The sequence below is a fragment of the Sinohyriopsis cumingii genome, chromosome 7, assembly GCF_028554795.1.
Source record: "Sinohyriopsis cumingii isolate HCF-2022 chromosome 7, ASM2855479v2, whole genome shotgun sequence".
NCBI classification, from domain to species: domain Eukaryota; kingdom Metazoa; phylum Mollusca; class Bivalvia; order Unionida; family Unionidae; genus Sinohyriopsis; species Sinohyriopsis cumingii.
In genome coordinates this window covers 131,490,638-131,512,933 of record NC_142967.1, presented here as the reverse complement: position 1 = coordinate 131,512,933, position 22,296 = coordinate 131,490,638, and the positions used below count along the sequence as shown (strand labels likewise).

Sequence of the window (22,296 nt, the reverse complement as noted above, 5' to 3'; positions counted from 1 at the left end):
ATGAATCATGGAGTTCATTGAGAATAAAAAAAGAAATGTTACATTGTTATTGTGAATCCGCTGATGTTGCGGTTAAAGATAGTTATTGTAAATCAGAATTATCAGAAATGTCGAATACACCATCTGTGTATGATCCAGTATCCAGACACAAAACCGTTTATTTGAACGGACCGGGAAGTTCTGGTAAGACAACTCGAGTGATCGAATTATTTCGACAGAATTCGGATATGATTGTGCTAACACCAACACACAGACTTGCCAGGGAGATGAAACAACGAGGAGTTAATTCTTGTACTTATCACAGCTTTTTCAAATACAGCGGTGGTGTGTGGACTCCAGATCGAATGGGAGAGAAATATATTCCAAATGCTATTATTTGGGATGAAATATGTACGGTACCGTTAGACACATTAAAAACATTTCTCGATTGGTTATTAACAAAAAATACAGCTGTGATAATGTGCGGCGATCACGGTCAGCCACCTCCATTTGTTGGACCATCCCCACACGATCGGTTGAAGAATTTTGTTGATTATTACGAAGTAGTGACTGATGATCACAGATCTCTTGATGCAGAATTAAAGGAATTTAAAACATTAATCAGACTACAACCGAATAAAATTAAATGTGAAATAATGCGCAAGGTGATTTCAGAAACTTCCTTGAACGACTTTTGGAAAACGTGGAGACCAAACGATTTGATAGTGGCAAGTAGAAAGATAGTCAGAGACACACTTCAACAGCAGTTATTTCAATTACACAAGAAAAAATTTTCAACACTGACAGTGCCATTGTGTTATAGACCAGCTGATTCGCGGTTACAGAATATTGACGTTGATATACCGGGACAGTCAGGAGGGAAACAGAATCTTGTGTTGAATGATGTTGTTGCAGTTGATATCAGTGTTGTTGAAGATGCACTGCGCGGTGATAAATCCCCGTGGACGCTAGGATACGCAATGACGATTCATTCATCTCAAGGATTGACTATCTCTGATACAGTTGTTTGGATCATTGATGATCGAATCGAGTGGTCAAACTTAGTTTACTTGGCTGTGTCCAGAGTCAGAAGAATATCTCAACTGCGGAGAATTGTTTTGGATGAGTCAATGGCTGATGAAATTAATAATGAAAACAACAGTGATATAATAAGAAAAAGATTAGCTGGTTACAAACAGAGTGACAAAAAAATAATCGAGAATTTGACCTTAATGTTGAATTTATCATGACACTAAGACAGCAACAGGATAATCACTATGCAAGCTGTAATTGTGTAATGTTATGGCAGTATTCGGATAAACATTCAAGACAATTTACCGTAGATAGAAAGGATAATCGTCTTGGTCATACACGCGAAAATGTGATGCTGACCTGTCTCGAGTGCAACCGGCGTAGGGGTGCTAGTTAAGTGATCTAGGCAGTAATTGTGTATCCTCGGGAATTACTTGTAATTGTTCACGCGTAAACCCACGTTGAGGAGCAGTTGAATCCAACCTGTAGATTGCTGGTCTACCATTAGATCTAGTTATGTTAGATATCTTGTGTGTAGTGATGCTCCAAATAGGATCAGTCGCTCTTTTTTAACTCTTTTCAAGTTCACCTGGTTCATATAAATATCTCACAGTGACATCGCCCAGTATTGGTTGTGCTGAAAAATCACGTCGTTGTGGTATATGTTTTTTGGATATTGCGTTAATAGTTTTCATGTTGGTTGTTCGAGTAATTTTATTATTTAATGCACCTATCACGCTTAGTAATCTTGCGACCCATTCGCGTGATCTCTTTTCCTGAATGAATTCCTTCGCGTATTGATATCCAAATAACCACTCAGCAAGTGTTCGATTAAATCGCTCAACAAATGCCTGGTCACGGTGAATTTCAGTATGTCCTCGTCTGATGGTGACATTATGTTGTTTCATCAGCGATGATAATACACCCTGAAATTCTTTGCCAGGATCAACTTGTAAGAGATGTGGCCATCGTAGAGGTCCTCGTTGATAAATTCGTTCAAAAGCATTGGCTACTTCAGATGCTGTTTTAGTCGTTAACGGTTCTGCATCTTTGTATTTACTTGCAACATCAACTACAGTTAACGCGTATTTATGTGTTATTTGACGTCTTCGGATTTTAATAGTATCATGTGGCAGAAATAATATGTCAGCCTGATGAACTTCATTAGGAACACTAACATTGAAATGCGCAAAGTGAATTTGTTTAGGCGGTGGTTGGTAAATTTGCCATATTGCCTGTTTGGATAACCAATTTTTAGCAGTATCGCGCGTAACTTTTGCTGCACTGGCAAGTTTACTAATTGCTGCGCTACCCCTCCAATATCCTTTTGGGGAATAATAAATCGACTCCATTTATAATTAGTTACCAGCACCTAACGCTAATTTACCTTTCATTGCGGATTTTATTAACCAACTAGCTAATTTTTCCTTGAGAGATTTATCAGTGATGGAATTTAACGCGTGAATTAATTTCACATCCGCGAGATGCCTATGCTGCAGATCTTTACTTTTATAAGCTACATCATGAGCATGACACGCCTTATCAATAGCGTTTATCGGATACTCACCTGATTTTGGTTGATCTTGGTCATCAAGTCTGATATAAAGTCTAGTTCCAGGACCGCAGTAATTATATCCTGGAAGATGTTTTTCTCCTGGGTATTTAGCCCACGGAGTCCCAGGTAGTTTTCTTAATTTTGCTGAGATTTCACCCCGGTGTTGCTTTTTTTTTTTTTTAATTGATTTTGGCTTTGACTTTGACTTTGGTCTTGATTTTGGTTTTGATTTTGGTTTTGGCTTTGGCTCTGACGTTGACTTTGGTTTTGGTTTTTCACCTGACTGCACTGACTTGCCAGTGGAAATAAATTTAAATTTCTTTGTACCGCATCGCTCACACTTGCCCGTAACCGCAGATCTATTATTTTTTGTTGTAATGGTTGTTAGATCACTTGTTGATGTGCGCGCCCTGCATTTTACACAATATAAATCCATATTTATTTTATATTATTCTAATGGAGATCACTGACTTTTCTGCTACAAAACGACGAGAACCAGTTAAGCATCACGCAGCGCTACCAAATTCTGTTCGTATGATTATTATAGGTCCATCTGGAAGTGGTAAGACGCAGTTGTTACTTAATTTAATAATGAAGTGGATGAAGTGGGATAAATTATATTTGGTAGCTCCATCTGTAGACGATCAACGATGCTATGATGTAATAAAATATTTTAATGAAAACGCAAAATCGTTAAATGAGAACGGGGACGGTGTTGTTGAATTTATCATGATATTAATGAAGCACCAAGTATTGATGATATTGATGGATTTATTAATAATTTAGTTGTTTACGATGATGTAATGTTGGATAAACAATCAAATCCAGCTAGGATATTTTCCAGAGGTAGACACAAAAACATAGATGTCATTTATGTAACCCAGCGGTATACACAGATCCCTAAAGTGATCAGGGATAACTGTAATATTCTTACTGTCTTTAACGGAGTTGATACTCACACGTTACGAAATATTCATCAGACCTGGTGTAGTGGTGATATGGACATAAATAAGTTTAGAAATTTCTTTAGTCGTGCTAAAATAACCCCACACGGATTTGTAACAATAAACTTACATGATCCTCGAACACGGTATCGAGTTGGTCTTGATAAAATTTTTAATTCATAGCAGCAGGGAGGGCGACGCTCTCAACGCGTCACCGACAATCGCGCATTTTTTCATATCGAAGAAAAAAAAATCTATCAGCAATTCAGCGTAAACCAATTGTCATGGACGAAGTTGTTTTACGCTGGATATAGCATTTTTTAAAACGATTTTTGCGATCCCCCAGGAAGTCGTATTTTGCGAAAATACAGGTGAATCAATTAGAGCCGGTTCGCCCTCCCTGCTGCTAGAGGCCCGGGTGTTACTTACCCCAGGGCCCGTGATCGCTCTGAACGGCCCTGTTTTCCCCCCGAATTAAGTGCCTGTGCAGCGGACTATACTGGTGGTGGAAAAAAAAAAAGAAAAGATATGGTCTGGTCTTGTGGGTTTAACGTCATTTTTCAGCACATGCTAAGCGGCCAGAATATATTTGGCGGAGGAAGAGCCGGAGAAGACCGCTGGACGAACCACCAACCCATATGAAGCTGCTGGCAGGCTTTCGCTTACTTACGTTGGTCGAGTTGAAACTCGAACCCGCGCGGACTGAGGTGAGGTGGGTGAACAATATGTAAAGACGAGTGCCTTCGATATGCACATTTACTCATTTTAAATTAAATATAAATTCTTCTTTTAAAATTTAACACTAATTTCTTTAACCAAAGTCTAAAGTCTATTCAATCCCGATTATTGAATGCTCTGCACCTTAACTGTCACCAAGAAACTTCCAGACGAAAATTATCTATCGCTATGGACTTTTACAAAGGCGGCCATGTATTAAACTTGGGTCAAAATAAGAGCGCATTGAGTGGAATTGTAAAAATCGAGGGTAGTACGAACTGGTTTATAAATATGCGTAGCTTTCTTTGTAAAATCACAGCGTGCGACGTTCAGTCAGGATTGTACTGGTTCACACCTTTAGGTTCATTTGCCCAATGAACTTAGACACAAAGACACAGTGATCCCATTCAAGAATGCTCTTAAAACTTACTTATTTCGACTGCAAGAACAAACGTAAAGACCTAATAATGTTTTCTACCTTAAATATTTTCAGCATGTTTTTATTTTTCATTGTTTTCTAGTTTCATGGTGTTTGTTTTTTTTGTAATAATATCATTATATATGTTTTTTTATGTTATTGGTGTTGTCTAATATTGTAAGCGCTTAGAGCTTCTAAAGATTAGGCGCTATAGAAGTCCTCATTATTATTATTATTATTATTATTTCGTCCGAAAATGTCTACGTACTTTAACATTGCTTTTGACGTATGCACTTCTCTGGGCGTCTAAATAATGACCTTCCAAACCCAAATGAAGTGAATACTTGCCACTTAAAGGTATGTAGAATCAAATTCACAAAAATGGCATCCATTACTGAAATAGCTGGTGTGTTGAATGTTTAAATGACCCATGTGGCTTGAATTATAAATGTGTACAATATTTTAATGAATTAAATTTATTTTCATAAATTCTTAAAGAATATAATTTATAATTTTGTAAATAAACTATAAAATCTATTAAAACTGGTTATATTTTTGATGACTTTCCATTGATAAACGAGAAAGACCTTTAAAAAAAAAACAAAAACAACTTTCTTACTTTTTGACCATTGAATTCAACTGCATTTTTTAAATCTATCCCAGCAAGCAAAGCGGCAAAGAAAATGGTGGCCACAGCGGTTTCACGATGGGTTGTAAAGATGAAACAATAATGTGTAAAATTACTCGTTTTTCTTTTTTTAGCGTTGTTTCTTTAAAAACTCAAAATAATGTTAGAAAGAATTTATCGATACTTTCTTTAAAACAGATCAAATATGCCGGTGGAAAGTTTTTTTTGCTACAACTGGTATTTGTTTATACCACGAAGTGGTTCTGTCATTCTCACAAGACTGGGAGTAGTACCAGCTGGTTACAATATCCAGACAAAAGTGAAACCCCAGGAAGTGAGTAAAATCGTAAGCTTTTCTCAATCCCAACAACAATTACTATATTATTAACGAAGTATTATTCTCAAAATATAAAGAGTTTAATGTATTTATTCAACATTTTATATGAAAGCGTACCGGAATGAGATAATTTGCCCTCGATGAGTATTAGTTACCTATTTTCGTAACATTTACCTATGTTTCAAACTCGTTTAATGCTATTAATGGATATTTGCAGTAGTTTTTCATGTTTAAGAAGTTTTGATATTTTAAAAAAGTATGATGAATATTTTGTGTAGTTTGATACTGTTTGCATTTTTTAAAAAAATGTGATTTCGCATACCCTACCCCTAACTGATTTTAAAAACAAAAGGAATGTAGGATATAAAAAAGCACAAAACTTAGTTATTTCATTCACCAATTTATAATTTATAACCTGATTGTTGCCAAGGGTTTCCAAATACTGTCAACTTGCTGGTGTTAAGAATCTGTTTTTAAACAATAGATGTGATATAGTTCACTGTCTTTCATAATCTCAATACTTCAATAGATTTTGGATTTACATCACTTTGAATACATGTTAAACGTGTGTTACAAGAGTTACTCCTTTGTATTTGTTCAATTTGTTTTAGAAATGTTAAAACTAACTGTTGTAAATATTGGATGCATATGACACAGTTATGACTGATATCAACTGTTCCATAAACCAAAAAAGGACAGCGAGCAATCTGTCTTCTTGTTTATATTGAGCGCTTCCATTTCATTCAAAATGCCAATAACTTTAGTGTTAAGGACCCCCTTGCAACAATCAGGTTTGAAATTATAAATTGATGAATGAAAAGACAGTTTTTTTGTGTTTTTTTTAAATATCTTTGATGCTTTTCAATTTTAAATGAGGTTGGCGCATCAGATATGGAAGGGTGTGTGAATACTATAACATCTTTCTTAAGCATCACTTTATTCTGTTAAAAGAATGAAGAAATCTCTGTGCCTGAAATTTAGAACCAGAGGAAACGTCTGCATTGTTGTTGAAAGTTTGGCATATAACATGATAAAAGATTTAGATTCTCCCTATAGTATGCTTTGTTAATTTTCTGTTGGTGAGGGTTGGGATTTTTTTAGAGCCAGGATATATTTTTATTTCTTTTACCTCAAGATAAGTTTTTTCAATTAATATAATGGATATATTAGGTTCCTTAACTCTGACTTTTATGCTATCACCTTGTGCAGTTTTATGCAATATATATACCGTCCCATTTTAATACCTATTCATCTTTTTTACATCTCCCGTTGATCGGGAAGCTTTATTTTGCACCGTTACCATCTTACCGTTTTTAATTTCAACCATTTGTTCTTTTATATCGCTGGTCGATATAGAACCTTTTATAAGTTTTAAAAGATTATACAAGTAACACATTGTTTGGCGCTAAATAGCATAAAAGTGCTGATGCGCCGTTAAAAAACAAACAATCAATCAATCAATCAACCTTATATATGTTTATATACATACTCTTGCTCTCTCTCTCTCTCTTTGTGTGTGTGTATATATATATATATATATATATATATATATATATATATATATATATATATATTTGCACTTTGAATGGAGTTACAATATGCTCGAGGCAACTGTGTATTGACTGAGTAAATGAACTCCTCATCCCTATGAGTGTGTCCGCTATAAAATGTAGTTCTATGATTTTTCTTGTTGTTCACATATGCATAGCCATATTGTTAAGTTGATTGTTTTCTTTGGAGTTTCTATTTTTATTCCCATTTATTAAATCAGTATAAGACACACTCATGATTTAAACATGAAATACGTTTTTTATGAAGAAAGTAGTGCATTACAAACACGGTTAGCTTGTACACTGAACCTGAACTGTCAGGCATTCACGTACTGGCATATGGAAATTAGCATAGAATAGAAACTGAGTGAAATGACAAACCAACAAGGTGTAGTTACTCTGTGTGTGTGTGTGTAATTTGGATTTTTAATGTAGCTTTAAAAAATTTCAGTCATATCGCTACGATGTCGGCAGTGTGGCAGTTTATAGTGATGTCAAGCACTGGGGCATCATGCTGCAGACATGTTGCATGATGTCCCACCCAGTCACATTATCCTGACACCAGGCCGCCCAGTCCTCACATTAACCTCTTAATGCTGAGCACCAAGCGAGGCAGCTGTTAGTACCATTTTAAAAATATTTTAGTATATTGAAAGTTCATCTAAGTCATTATTCTGCTTTAATTAACATTTGTAAAGACTATACAATTCTCTCTCTCTCTCTTCCTTTTGGACAGATTGACTAAACCTTACCATCATTCATAGGTCGAGAGACAACATCGTATGACACAAGAGAAAATCCACAACGTTCTTATTTTCATGGATTTTCGCCCGTATCTAGCTACGATAATCGAGGGGGGGGCAGGGGCGACCATTTGGACATTTTTATATTTAATAATTAATAATCGATTTTTAGAGCATATAATAGGTTTAAGAAACAACAACTACAAAATATTAAATACGCTACTGTACGTGTGCCTTTTAACCAACAAATTTAACATATAGGCCTAGTTTCAACTGGTATTGCAACTATGTATCTTTGATATTATGAACACTGTGGATAGATCCCAAGGAAAGTGTAAACATACCGTTACGACAAACCAGATTACTATTGGTTACTTGGTGCAAGTTCAGTTTTATTATTTTTGTCCAGCGCAATGTTTTTCTTTCTCACTCCAGATTTTTGCTTATTTTGTCCCTTACGCACAAGAGGGGAGAAGTGAATGGAAAAAAGAAAGGATTCAGATGAAATTGTGTTCCATTTTAATTTCATTTATTGCTTTTTATCATTGTTTTCATATGTCATTTATGATTAATGAATGAGTAGAAATTCATCATTGATCTTTAGGCCTGTAGTTGAAAGAATGTTTATATATTCGTATTATTGTTTCACGGGCAGATCACAATTTGATATACCAATATCATTGGTATATCAATTTGCTTTATACCAACACTTTAAATGCCATGTTATTTTTAATGTATGTGATGTGTGTGTGTATATATATATATATATAAATCTTTCTTTTCTTTATGGGGGAAGTGTTATATATATTTGATTTAATTATATCAGGTCTTATATCTATGTTTATTTCAATTTAATTGTTTGTTTGTCGATTTAAAAAAAATTATTGTTCATTTCATGCTATTGTAATGTAAATTTATTCACTAGAGATGATACCTTTTTCAGAAAATAGTTTGACCTTGACTGTTTCTTTTGTAAACACCAGGTGTTGATCTAGATCCTGGCATTGATTCAGAATTAGTAGCAACCACGTAAATAAGTTCTATTTTTATTTTAAAATTATTGGTTGTTGTCGAGGTCATGATGGGACTACGTGTTTAAGATGTAAACAGTTTTTTTATATTTTTATTTCTTAGAGTAAAATGATTGGTTTTTGTCAGGGCCACACTGGGTGTATTTGATCTTTAACAAGTACATAATTTCGATGAGGTTCTGGAACATGATTACGTGACCCCCTTTTTGCGTCTTAGAATACGATATAACCTTTGTTTTGGAGAGATATTCTCTGTTAGTTGGGCTCTTACACTGGAAGTTTTAAGTTGTACTGTTTAGAGTTATTTCAAATTATTTGGATTCAAAAGGATTAATTCTTTTGTTTTCCCTGGAAAATACTTGTGCTCGTGTGAAATTCCTGAACAAAGACAGCTTTTATAAAAAATTTATTCAGATTTCCAAAACCGGAGTGATTTTTCTTGTTTCTACAAGGAACTGTAGACTTCAGCACTACAGATTACAGCATACGTCATCGTCTTCCATCTTTGATTCTTTGTCGGGACTTGAAATCATTAGAACATTTTGTTATTAGGACTTCAAACATTTTATTCATGGATTATTTTTTGGATTTGATACTTAAAACCGTAGGTTCATTTTTTTTCTTCATTTTTACAAAATTTTTCCAGGGAAATAAATTATTCTTTTTTTTTCAAGGCTCGTTGTTTTCACCCTTTCTTGTGTTACTGTTTATTCAAGCCTTAACACGTAACATAAGTGTGTATATATATATATATATATATATATATATATATATATATATATATATATATAAAGCTTTTTGAGGACCAGACATTTTTTCAGTAAATTCCCTTGGTGCCCCCTCCTCCCCACCACCGATCCTACAAAGAAAAAAATTTGGTTCTTAAACTCTCTAAGCCTCCAACTGATTTGTGTAGAAAATGATTGCTTAATTTTTTTCATTTCAAACATAACAAAATGGAAAACCCCAACAGTAATTTTTATCCAGTGAATTCATGTGAAACTTTATACCCATGTAGTGGAAAGTTCATGAGTATGTGCCTTCAGATATTTTCTGTAATGGCCTAAGAATACCTTACTGTTGGGAAAAGATAAATCAGTTTTGTATGCAAAAGAATAATGTTCACTATGAAATAATTGAATGCATTTTTCATCAAAATTGTATTTCAGTATTTCAGACCATTTGTCATATACAAATTGAGATAATTTCTACTTTTGATGTGCAAGAGCTTCCATACATATTACTACAAATTTTCCATCAAAAAGAATAATGAATGATATTGCCTAAGCAATATAATTTTTTTATAAGTATAACTTAATTGTGAAATATAGAAATTTTTTGCCAAATTAATTTTCTAATTTGTTCATTTCTTAATTTTCACATTTGAAAAATAATTCTTGACATGTGAAAATACAAGATTTAACATCATGCTATGTGATGTGTGATTGTGTGTGCCTACATAAGTTATACCTGCAGCAAGAAAAGCGATCTCTTTCTGAGCTAGAACAAAGAAATAGAAACTGCCCTTTATATTTCAGACATGGACATTAATTTTTGGTAATTTTTTTAACACAGTCCCGTTCACATCTCTATGAAGTTATTTCCTCCTTTTTCCTTGACAGTATTGATAAACCTGCTGTGATGCGTTGCTGAATCGTACTTGCTTTGTTATGATCATATAGTTTATAAAAGGTCAAAAAGGTAATTTACTGTGACAAGTAGGTCATCCAAATCCTACCGCTGTCTTAAGTAAGTCACTGATATTTGTATGATCATCTCATGAATGCAAGGTGAAATGATGAAGATGGGGGTGGAATGTTGTGCTGAAGAGTGAGCTTAATTGTCTAAGCTTCAGTTCTGGAGTAACCCAGGTATATAATAAAAATAAACATTTTCTTTTCCTCCAGGTACCAAAAATGATATTTTTTAATTGTGGCTTCTCCACTCATTAAAATATGACAGTTTTGTGTACCACATGATGAAATATATCCATCATTTATGCAGATGTTTTAAATCCACAGTGTATATGATCTGCATTACATGCACAAAACTATTTATTTAATATTAGTCTTTGCAAATGAGATAAATGAATTCCTTAAGTAGGTGGTATGGAGGTCAGATCAAGATTTGACAAGTTCTACTTTCTGATTTTCTTTTCCTCACCACAAATACAAACATTGTAGTAAACAAAAAGAACCAATCATAGGCAAGTTATTTTAGACTGCAAGGGAAAGAAATGTAGTTTATCAACACTTAACATAAATGGCAAACAACTAGAAACATGATAATACACTGGGTTCTCAAATACACTGGATACTGTCATATCAAGTATGCAGGCTTAAGAGACTTCTTTTTACATGGATTCATCTCCTTTTTATTTTGAAGTAGCAGTAGATCTCATGCAGGTTGTCTAAATTATACATGTTCTGACATTTTTTACTAATGTATAAATCCAAATCAGGTCACTGTACCACTTAATATACATTAGTTTAGCTTGACTATCTCTCAGAAATGTGAAAATGCAGTTGCTATTCAGATGTACATTTTTCTAAATTGTGAAAGTTTTGTGTAGATGAAGCATGTTCGAAATTGATGTTTGGCAGCTGGTTACAGTTAGTAAACTTACAGCTAAACAGTAATTGATGATAAGTGTTCCTTGCTGTTATATTTTGTATTTGTATTTAAATTTTATTCATTATGCTAGCAGACACTGAAAATAGCATATTTTTTGTAATTCGAAGATAGTACAGCCAACATAATGCAGAAGAAGCAATAGTTTGAAATTATTAATGTTCACAAAAGAAAATAAATCATCCTGAGCTAGATTTTAATTTTGAAGGATAATTATCATCCAAGGTCATAGGTGGGATACAATTCAGAATTGGTTGAAACCAGACTATAGTCACCAAAAACACACACAGGCATTAAAAACTGTAAAAAGAACAATGTTAATAGAAACAAGAAATTTATGTATCAAATATAGACAATCACACCCAGGTTGTTCAAATCATTCCCCCAGTCACTCCTCCCCAGAATTATTGGTACTGATAAGTATAGAGATAATCACCAGAAATGAATTAATTCACTTATTAAAACAAATTCAACAAATTCTTGCAGTATCAGTGTATACAAACACTTTTATTTGGAACTTCCTTCTTGCCATGAACATGTACATTTATTGTTGTTGTGTTTTTGTTTACAGGTTTCTACATTGAGGTGAATTTATAGAGAAACGTATGTATGTACTGCAAGAAGTTAGCATAGTTTGATTTTCTCTGTGGTTTAAATAGAGGAAGGGCCATACTCCTGACAGAGAATCAAAATGGATCATGAGGAATTTGCAGTGGACCTTTCTAAACATACAGATAGGAAATCAGCAGGTGCTACCTCTCCTAGTGTAACTGATGAGAAGACACCAAAGCTGACAATGAACACTTACCTACCAATTAAAATGAAATATTTGAAATCATGTAATTCAGATGCAGGAACAAAAAGAAAAATAATTCAAGACTTTGACAAAAATAAAAGTCCCGATTCTGAAGATGACAAGATGCAAACTGGCTTGTCTGATACCAAGAAAGCCAAAAGTTTAGTGCCTGGGAATTTATCCATTCCATCATTAACCAGACAACATAGACAAATAACATTTCCAAGTAACTTTCCGATGTCTGCATGCTTGAACTCAAACTACAAGACAGTTAACAGCAGTAGGCCTGGAAGTAACTTGCCAAGAGACACAGAAGCCTGCTCCACGAAAACTAGAGCTTTCAAGAGAAAGTTCAAGTCTAGAGTAATGCCAGTTGTAAATAGTCTCTGCTCATCTGACTCAAACGATTCATGCATTGAAGAGAAATACTACACATCTTGGGAATCTGCATCAAAATCCATTGAAGGCGACACTAAAACTGGACCATGTGAGCCAGAGGATTTATCAGTAAAGGGGTCTTCCAGCACAGAGAATACGGATCATTATTCCTCAGATACTGAAGATTATCAGGAATATCTCAAAAAGGCTCAAGAGCAAAGGAGAAAAAGAGGAACAAAAGGTAAAATTAAGATGGAATGTGATGAATCCAGGTTGAGTCAAGATAAAACTTTGTATAGATCTTTGAAGATGAAAACTGCCGAGTCAGCAAGTTCTTCTTTGAATTCTGTTACTGGAGATACATGTGCATCCCATGGACCCTTTTCTGGTATTGGAAATTATCACAAGAAGGCTAAATTTAACGGAGGTCTTGACAATCAACAGGCTAAAATCTCTTGTAATAAAAGAAACCATAGTGAGGATAATTCTCAGCCAGGACCATCACAGAATACAGAAATGCAAAATGATGTTTTAACAAAAAAGTTTCTTGGAATTTGTAAGGCTTATGTAGAAGGCTGGAGCACTACTTACACTTGTACACTATGCAACCAGATGTTTTCCAATAAAGAGGGGTTACAAGGCCATATGAGGTACCATTTACGAGAGGATCCACAATTCTGCAGCATAACAAAGGATACAAAAAAAAAATCAATGAAAACATGGAAACCACGAGCAGAGTCAAAACGATTGCATCAGTGTCATATTTGCATGAAAACCCTAACACGAAATTGGGATCTGCAAAGGCATATCAGAACTCATTCTGAACACAAAGGAACAGTTAACTTTATTTGTGAACTTTGTGGTAGTGGATTTTCAGATAAAGCAAATTATAAAAGACATGTGAAAGGTCATAATGAAGAAAAGAAGCACCAATGTCCATTTTGTCCACAGCTATTTGCACGAAGATGGGATCTCACCCGTCATTTTCGAATTCATACCGGAGAGAAAGAAGTATTCTGTGAAGTGTGTGACCAGGGTTTCACCCGCCAGTGGGATTTGATTCGACATATGAGAATCCACACTGGAGAACGGCCTCATGCATGTCATATTTGTGGCAAAGCGTTCATTCGTCGCTGGGATAGAGACAGACACCTGAACACACATACAGGTGAACGACCATATCAGTGTTCATTGTGTGACAAAACCTTCGTGGAAAAGACCAGACTCCTTATCCACGAAGGCAAGCACAATGGACAAACCCCTTTCACCTGTCATATTTGTAAGAAAGAGTACTTAGATGTGGGAAATTTGACAAAACATTTAATGAAGCATGCAGAAGACAAGATGTACCAGTGTCAGTTTTGCCCAAAGGAATTCACCCACAAGTGGATTTTGGACAAGCATGCAAGAACTCATTATCGCATTTTCCAGAGGCAAATGGAGAAGCAGATAAAACAGGCTGGATCCAAGAATGAGCAAGACCAAATAATGGGCAAAAATGGCAAAGATAAAGTATTAGACAAGCATGTTCATGATCAAACTGTACTTGAAAATGGACAAGGACAAAGTGACAGTTCAAGTGACTTGATGCAAGATCATGATCAAATGGAAGATGAAAATTTTAAAGTTCAGGATTAGTACGAGTCAAAATAAGTGGTCAGTGGGAATATATTGATATGAACAAAACTTTTGAGATAAGATTTTCATTTTCAAAAAAATTTATTTTTTTAAATATTTACTAATTTGTTATCACATAAATCATACATTTTTGGGGGTTATGTTAAAATTTTTATGACTCCCATTTATTTTGTTTTACATATAGGCCTGCTTCTGTGTTATATTTTATTTAGTGTATTGAAATTCAGTTTGGTCAATTAATTGTGTATCAAGTGGAAAACTGACTTCAGTTCATTAGAACCAGGGTGATTTTAATTTTAAATAGATCTCAGGGTTCTCAATAGACACATAGCCTCAGGTTTTGATGCTTGGAATTTAAATTTGGACTATTTCTGACACATAGAAATTTCAACCTGTGTGTTATTATGACTCTTTTATGACTCTTGCAGATTTGTTTAATTACCATTGATTCATCTCTGGCATAATTTCCTTCTAAGCATTCGCTATCAAAAACAAATTGACTATATGCATGATTTGCTAGATTACAGCTTACACCAATAATATCGCACCTTTGCAAATTCAATATGAGCTAGGCAGAGCATGGAGGCCACTGATGTAATGCTTTGGTGGGCATATCTGACACATGGTTAGATTGTTTTGAGAATATCTTTGACATTTATTATAGAGGAAGAGGGAATCAGTTGTGTCTAGCTTAGATTAATGGCTGATCAAATGTCAGCATTTGTTTGATTGCCCATCAATATACATGAGAATCTGATGGCAGTAAGACAAAAATACTGTTTTAAAAGCCTTCTGATACACATACCTTTTTCTAGTTGAAATCTACCCTACTGTTTTTGAAAAATGAAAGATTATTATTATTATTATATTATATTTTAAGATCCAAAAATCTCTATATTTCTGCTTTCTGTCCTCATTATTACAGAATGCAGTGGTAACCAGTCTACTAGGGACCGGAAATCTAATTCTGGTGGAATGAGTAATTAGGAGGCTAATATGTATACACAACAAGCTGTTAATTGATTAACTTACTGTTGTGATGTTGATTGATTACCGTAATGTTGTAATTCAGAGTGTTTAGGACCAAATACAGGATATTTTATGAGGGTAAGAAAGGGATCAAAGGTAATAATGGCTTTCAAGTCTTTTAATAAAAATCAACTCCCCTTTAGAAGAGGGAGATGAAAAGGGTTTGATGCTTTTAATAGGGAAATGAAAGCAATTGAACATATTAAAAAGTTTAATAAACATCTTTGCAACCAAATATCTAAGGCTTCAACACATTTCCACTTTCATTGGCTTTTTACGCCACCTTTGGTAGCGATCATAAGTGTAAACATTTTTTCTGCAAAGCATAAACTTTCACGACACAATAAAAATGTTCCAGTCACTTTTTGGAAAATGCAACAATTGATCAGATTCTATTGCTTTTATTTAAATTTGGTGCTGACATGCTTTGATGAAAGGTGCTTTGTTTTTATTGAAGATTGTAGTCGACTAGCTTTGATGAAAGGTGCATGTGTTATTGAAGTCACCACTAAATGCAAACTTTTGAGGACCAAACAAATGCCAGTTTGTTATTGCGGCAGGGTAACATCAAATAATTGAGGAACATTGAGACTGATATTTTTGGTTTCATTTGTTAGTATTTATACAGAAACAATTGGTGCTTCAAAGGTAATCATTTTTTTTGGAAGTTTCAGCAGAACTATATTTTTGGGTACATTTTTCATAGAAGAAAACCCAGTCATTTGGTCAATTATAGCCGTTCCTGTTCCTGCCTTGGGAGGTTGTTCGATTGTAGCTAATCCAGTAAGAAAGACTATCTCAGTGTATCACAGCATACAGTGCCCAGGCTAGGTGTGTGCATAAGCTGATTATGATGTTAAAATATGATGTTAAGATGCATTTGTCAATATGAACAAATGATTTGTTCATGTAACAATAGATAGATTAAAGTGCATGTTAAATCCAAGTTTCACCTTCCTTTCATGGTGCCTCTGAATTTCTTCACTCCAAACCCAAGATTTTATATATATATATATATATATATATATATATATATATATATATATATATATATATATATATATATATATAAGTTTAAAATGTCATCCCAAAAATTGCCAGATATACTTTGGCACCAATAAATTTAAAAAATTGCAGTTTGCAACATTGGCAAAGAAAAGTATCATTCCTGACTCAGAGATTTACATTTGTTATCTGCTAAGAAACTTTTTTTGCAACATGAACTTAGATTGGAAGAGTATTGGAGAACAGTCAGCAACATTAAAAATTCAGCCACAGGAAAAATGCATTTTGAACCTTCCTGCAGGCTGGGCATAGTTATTTTGTCATTGTCACTTTCTAATGATACAGAGAAGGCATTCCCCAGTCTTTGCAAAATAAAGTTATTAAAGTGAAAAACTGCCGAGAGTCTCTTAAGTGTGAAACTTTAATAATGTCATCAGTGGTCACCAATCAGTAATCTTGTGAAGGAAACTAAAATTGCTTGTGGATTTGTACAAATATATATCTTTGCACTGAACTACAAGATATGCATCTCTTCCTCTTTCATTGAACAGTGGATTGTATTAATTAATCACAATGACTAGTGAAGATCATTCCAACCCTCAGAATCATAAAAAAAGATACTGTGTAACAATTCTGAGGAAAAGAAGTGTATGCCTTAAATTCTTTTGTAAAAACAATCTTTAGCATCAAATTTGCTCCACAAATAAGGAACAATCTCAACTATAATTACTTATGAGATATCAGTTTTGACTCCTCTAGTTTTCATTTTGGCTCTTGAAATTTTGGTTTCAGGGTCAAGCTGCTCTTGAGTTCTGAAATTTGTTGAGAACCCTGGATCAAAACAAAGACTGGCATCATAATTATTGTTTACATCAAATACTATGGTAGTGTTGTCATGATTACTTGTAAGATTGATTTTTCATAATTAAAAGATTTTATTTTTCATCATTGTTACTAAAAATCTGTAATTTGATACTGGTGCTATTTGGAACTTGGAGGTTGATGAAACCCAGAGCAGAAATTGTAATATAAAAATACTTTTAGAGTCCAATATATTTTTTTGTATATTTAGAATTATATTCTACATAACATTCTTAAGATGCTAATAAATGTACCGCTTTGTAAGTTGTTATGTTTACATGTATTTTTGAGTGATGTAGATACAATTTTAGTTACAATTGAAAGAGTGATTTACAGGAAATAACATTTCTTGCACAAGTTATCAATGTGAAGTTTAGATTTTCTGTTAGTAAAGTCTTACATCAGATTTTCTGATTATGTGATCATCGTAGGTGGATACATAGCTAGTAAGGAGTGTCAATCTGTATAAACTTGATTTTCTGAAACCTATTTATCAGAATTTAAATTGATTTATTGGAACTGAGGGTTTGTCACCCATTCTGTCACATGTTTCTGATGAAAAGCTAAAAAGCTATATTGTACATGTATATACACTATACTGCCTTAATGATACCCCTACCCTTTCTTAAACCCAGTTTGTGCAAGTTCTTATTACAAGCTGCTTTTGATAATAAGCTCACTAGTCACTTTTCAGAACATTTTCAGACAGGCCTCTTGGTCTTGTCATGGATAAATACTGTAAGCAGTTTCATTAAAACCTATTAATACAGTATAGAATATACATGTACCAGTCATTAAAAGCTATTATTACAGTGTAAAAAGTACATGTACTGGTCATTAAAAGCTATTATTATAGTATAGATTATATGTACTGGTAATTAAAAGCTATTATTACAGTATAGAATATATGTACTGGTCATTAAAAGCTATTATTACAGTGTAGAATATACATGTACCAGTCATTAAAAGCTATTATTACAGTATGGAATATACATGTACTGGTCATTAAAAGCTATTATTACAGTGTAGAATTTACATGTACCGGTCATTAAAAGCTATTATAGTGTAGAATATACATGTACCGGTCATTAAAAGCTATTACATTATAGAAAAAATGTACCGGTCATTAAAAGCTATTATTACATTGTAGAATATACATATACAAGTAGATTGTTATTATGAGATACAGCAGAAATTTCCATAACAGTCATCTTCCTTCCAAGACAGCCTCTCATATCCAGTCGGGTCTTTTAAATTTTTTTTCACACCTTCCATTTTCCTTACATGTATTATGTGTACAACAGGCACCTCCTGCAAAAGGACAAAAATACTTATATCCCATAATTGACTGGTTATGGGAAGGTAAAGCATATAATAGAAATTGTGGTCATTTTGCAACATTTTTGTTGTACAATCCCACTGAATGCAAATTGTCCTTACCTTTTAAGTCAGGGTTTTTCTTTGACCCCATTCGGAGAGCCCTGGACTTTAACAACTGTATGAAAATGAGGTTGGGACTTTCCTATTTTGTTGCAGAAATTCTATGAATAACAGGTAAAAATTATTTGCTCTTTATTTTTATCTCTACTGGTCATAGAAGAGCTAATGGGATGCTCTGTTGTTCATCGCCCATTATCAATCCAACAGTTAGCAGAAGTTTTTTATCACTACCTCTCGTCAATTACTTGGAGGATTGCCATGAAACTTTATATTTACATTCATCCCATAGTCTTGTTGGTCCTTAATGAAAATGATGCTGCTCAGACATCCAGTATAGCCAAAACAGTGAAAATATTGTTAATCACTGCTCCTTCTGAATGGATGGTCATATTTACATGGGGTTGTCACTAAAAAACTTCTTATGCTGCCTAATTGGTCCTAGGAAATAAAAATAGTGCCGCTCTGATGTTCGGTATGGCTGCCAAAGTAGCCATCTGGAAAATCTTGTTATTGCTAATCCTCCTTAATGAAAAGTAATATTTCCTTGGGGGATTTCACCAGAATATTGCTTATGACATATAGCTTGTCCAGAATTAAAATAATGTTGATTTGACGTCCAATATTATCATCACTTACTCCTCCTGAATGGATGGTCATATCAACACAGGTTTTTGCTAAAAAAAACTTTTTATATTTCTAGGTGATCATAATGTTGCCATTCAGGCATTCAGTATGTCTGCCTCAGTGGCCATCTTAAAAATCTTGTCACTATTTCTCCAGAATGCATGGTAATGTTAGCATGGGGTTTACACTAAAAGACTTCTTATGATGTCTGGTTCATTATAAAGAAAGTGGTGCTGATCCAAAATCTAATATGATAGCCACAATGGCCATCTTGAAAATCTTGTTATTGCTACTTCTACATGGATGGTAATATTTACATTGTGCTTTCACAGTGCTCAAAAATCTGATTATGCCTGGGGCTCCTCTAATTTCAGATCAAGCCCCTCATGTATTTTAAGTTAGATGCCAATTTGGCTTGTAATAAAATCTAATTTGCCCAAGAAAACTTTGATTTCACTTATGCAGTGTGGAAATTTATTTTCAAGATGTTGAGAGTCTTGTAAATTATTAATATTTATCCAAATGTATGTGCCTTACACATATAAAGCTTGTCTACTTATCATGCTTCTTTCGAAAGCTGTAAACTTTATATACAAAGCAAAAAATCTGATCTATCAATGGAACAGATTACCTGGGTTATCTATAACTAGTGCTCGCCTGGCTTTAATGTACATGTGATTCTACCAGAGGTAGGACAAAATACCATTTTGTATATTTATGTGCATTACAGAAACCAGATAGAACCAGTCTAGTGGGTACCAGAGCTGTTCTAGCAGTCTTTACAATTGGTGCAGTGATGCATGGCTGAGTTATGGAATTAAGGCGAGCAATGTATACACAAAAAGCAGTTAATTGATTACTTTACTTTTGTAATCGGGGGAGTTTAGGCCAAACATGGGATTTTTGTGAGGTATTATAAGTAATAAAGGGGTCAGATGTGATCCATGATGACTTTTGAGTCTTTGATTAAAACTTGGCCATCCTTTGGCAGAGTTGAGATAAAAAGAAGACACTGACTAAAGAAATGATTTTGAAGTATTTTGTATCTATTGTGGTCTTGTTTATTGCTATTGTGTTATTCAGGATGTTTTAAGTTAAAGTTTAATGAATAATAATTGAGCTGTCCCTTGCTCACACTTACACTAATGTAATGCAACAATGGTTAAACATCATGCATCACCTATGAACAGTGTCAAAAGTGTTAAAAACTATATGAAAACATTGCTTTATTTGAAATATTTTGAGATATGGATAAACATACATTCAATTTGGAAGGACTTTGTTTTTATCCTGTCATATTTGAATTACAGCATTTGCAGTGTTGTGTAACAAATTATGGTGAAAATATATGGCAATTTCAGGAACATGGCTTGTGATTTTTTTAAAAGGTGACCAGCCCTGGGCCTGTGCCAATTTTTTTTTATATCTTTGAGCATTCTTTCACCAGAAGACTTGTTATGATATCTGTTGGTATTAAATGGAAAGGGTGTCATTCTAATAATTAATATGGCCACCATGGCATCAATCTTGAAAATGTTGTTATTGTTGCTGCTCCAAACAGAAAGTTATATCAGTGTGAGTTATTGACCAGAGAACTTTTTATGATGCCCTGTTGGTCCTAAAAGAAAATGGTATTGGGTTGACATCTGATGTGACACCACAGCAGCTAATTTGAAAATCTTACTATCGCTGAAGAATGTCAAAATATGGCTTCAACACTGCACACTTAAAAGGAAAAAAATAGTCTTATCCTGAATTCTATCAATCCTTGTCTGCCAGTAGAACATCAGTCCCTTTATGGGACTTTTGTTCATTTTTCACTGTTTAAGAACAATGTTTGCATTTTTGTTTATAAGTTTGAAATACACATACACTTTAATTAGTTTTGATTATGATACATTACAAAGTTTCTATTCATCATTGTATATCTCTGTATACATTTTTAAAAATAGATTTAGTTTTGCAAAAATTTGAGTTTTGTATTTTGGAATACTTGTATATTTAAGGAATGATTCTGCTATATTACATGTAATTAGAATCACCTGTCACCCTAAAATTTTGCCATCAGAATTTTTATTGTGAAAGTTTGCACTTGAAAGTTTGTCTGTCAGAACTTAATCCTCATTCCATTAATATCCATAAAATTTCTTACTAGCTTGGAACCATAATTTCATCTTTTTTCATACCTGAAGTCATCTTGACCATAATAAAGTTCATCACTGGTTTTAAAACATTCAAGCACAACAAGTATTCCAGGGATGGTCCTGGCTTTAAAAAAGTTGTCGCCAAAAAAATCACCAACCTCAGTATAATGTCGCCAGTTTTCAAAAAATGTTGCCAGCGAATAGTTTTCCAAGTCTATTAATGTAATAGGCTATACAAATTTAAAAAGATGGGATAGTTATTACTTTATTGACAACAAGCAATACAGCCATAATATTACAAAATAAATCATTACATGACTGTTTTGCACTAATTCATGGTCTTTGCATCCTGCATCACCGTTAGTGAATAGGTATGACTGTTGTCACCTGAAATAAATGCATTATCAAATGTAAAATATCTACTTTCCTGACATCTACAGTCTCTCTCTCTCTCTCTCTCCTTTTTTAAATAGAAACATCAGGTATTAAGCAAATCTATATTATGTTTATTATTTTCCAAAAAATAGTTTTGTAAGGAACTTTAGTTAATGACATTTTAATACTAAAACCCTATGATCGTACTTTGGAGTGTAAAATAACTGATGTATAATGCGCCTGTCGATTTCGTGGCATTCAGAAATTAAATGCCCCCCCCCCCATGGCTAGCTTCACAAAGTACTTTGCTGTCAACCAGGTGTTCAGAAATTTATTTTTTCGTACTTTACATGCTTTGCTTCCTAATCCCAAGAACGATCACTGAATGCTGTAGATTTTTTCTTGAGAACTAGTATATCAATTCCCACAAACGAAACTTAC

The 22,296-nt window shown here is 33.9% G+C and overlaps 1 protein-coding gene across 2 annotated transcripts; it reads left to right on the top strand.

Moving 5' to 3' along the window:
• The first annotated feature begins 5,318 nt into the window (after window positions 1-5,318).
• LOC149796139 (uncharacterized) lies at window positions 5,319-21,799 on the top strand. 2 transcript variants are annotated; one of them, XM_089966055.1, is made up of 2 exons: window positions 5,319-5,379; window positions 12,137-21,799. In XM_089966055.1, exon 2 carries the CDS (start codon window positions 12,257-12,259, stop codon window positions 14,375-14,377), a length of 2,121 nt encoding a protein of 706 aa, XP_089822181.1. In that variant the 5' UTR covers window positions 5,319-5,379; window positions 12,137-12,256; the 3' UTR covers window positions 14,378-21,799. The 2 variants fall into 2 exon arrangements, with proteins under 2 accessions (XP_089822181.1, XP_089822180.1); XM_089966054.1 differs by having other exon boundaries at window positions 5,330-5,607.
• Window positions 21,800-22,296: the final 497 nt, after the last annotated feature.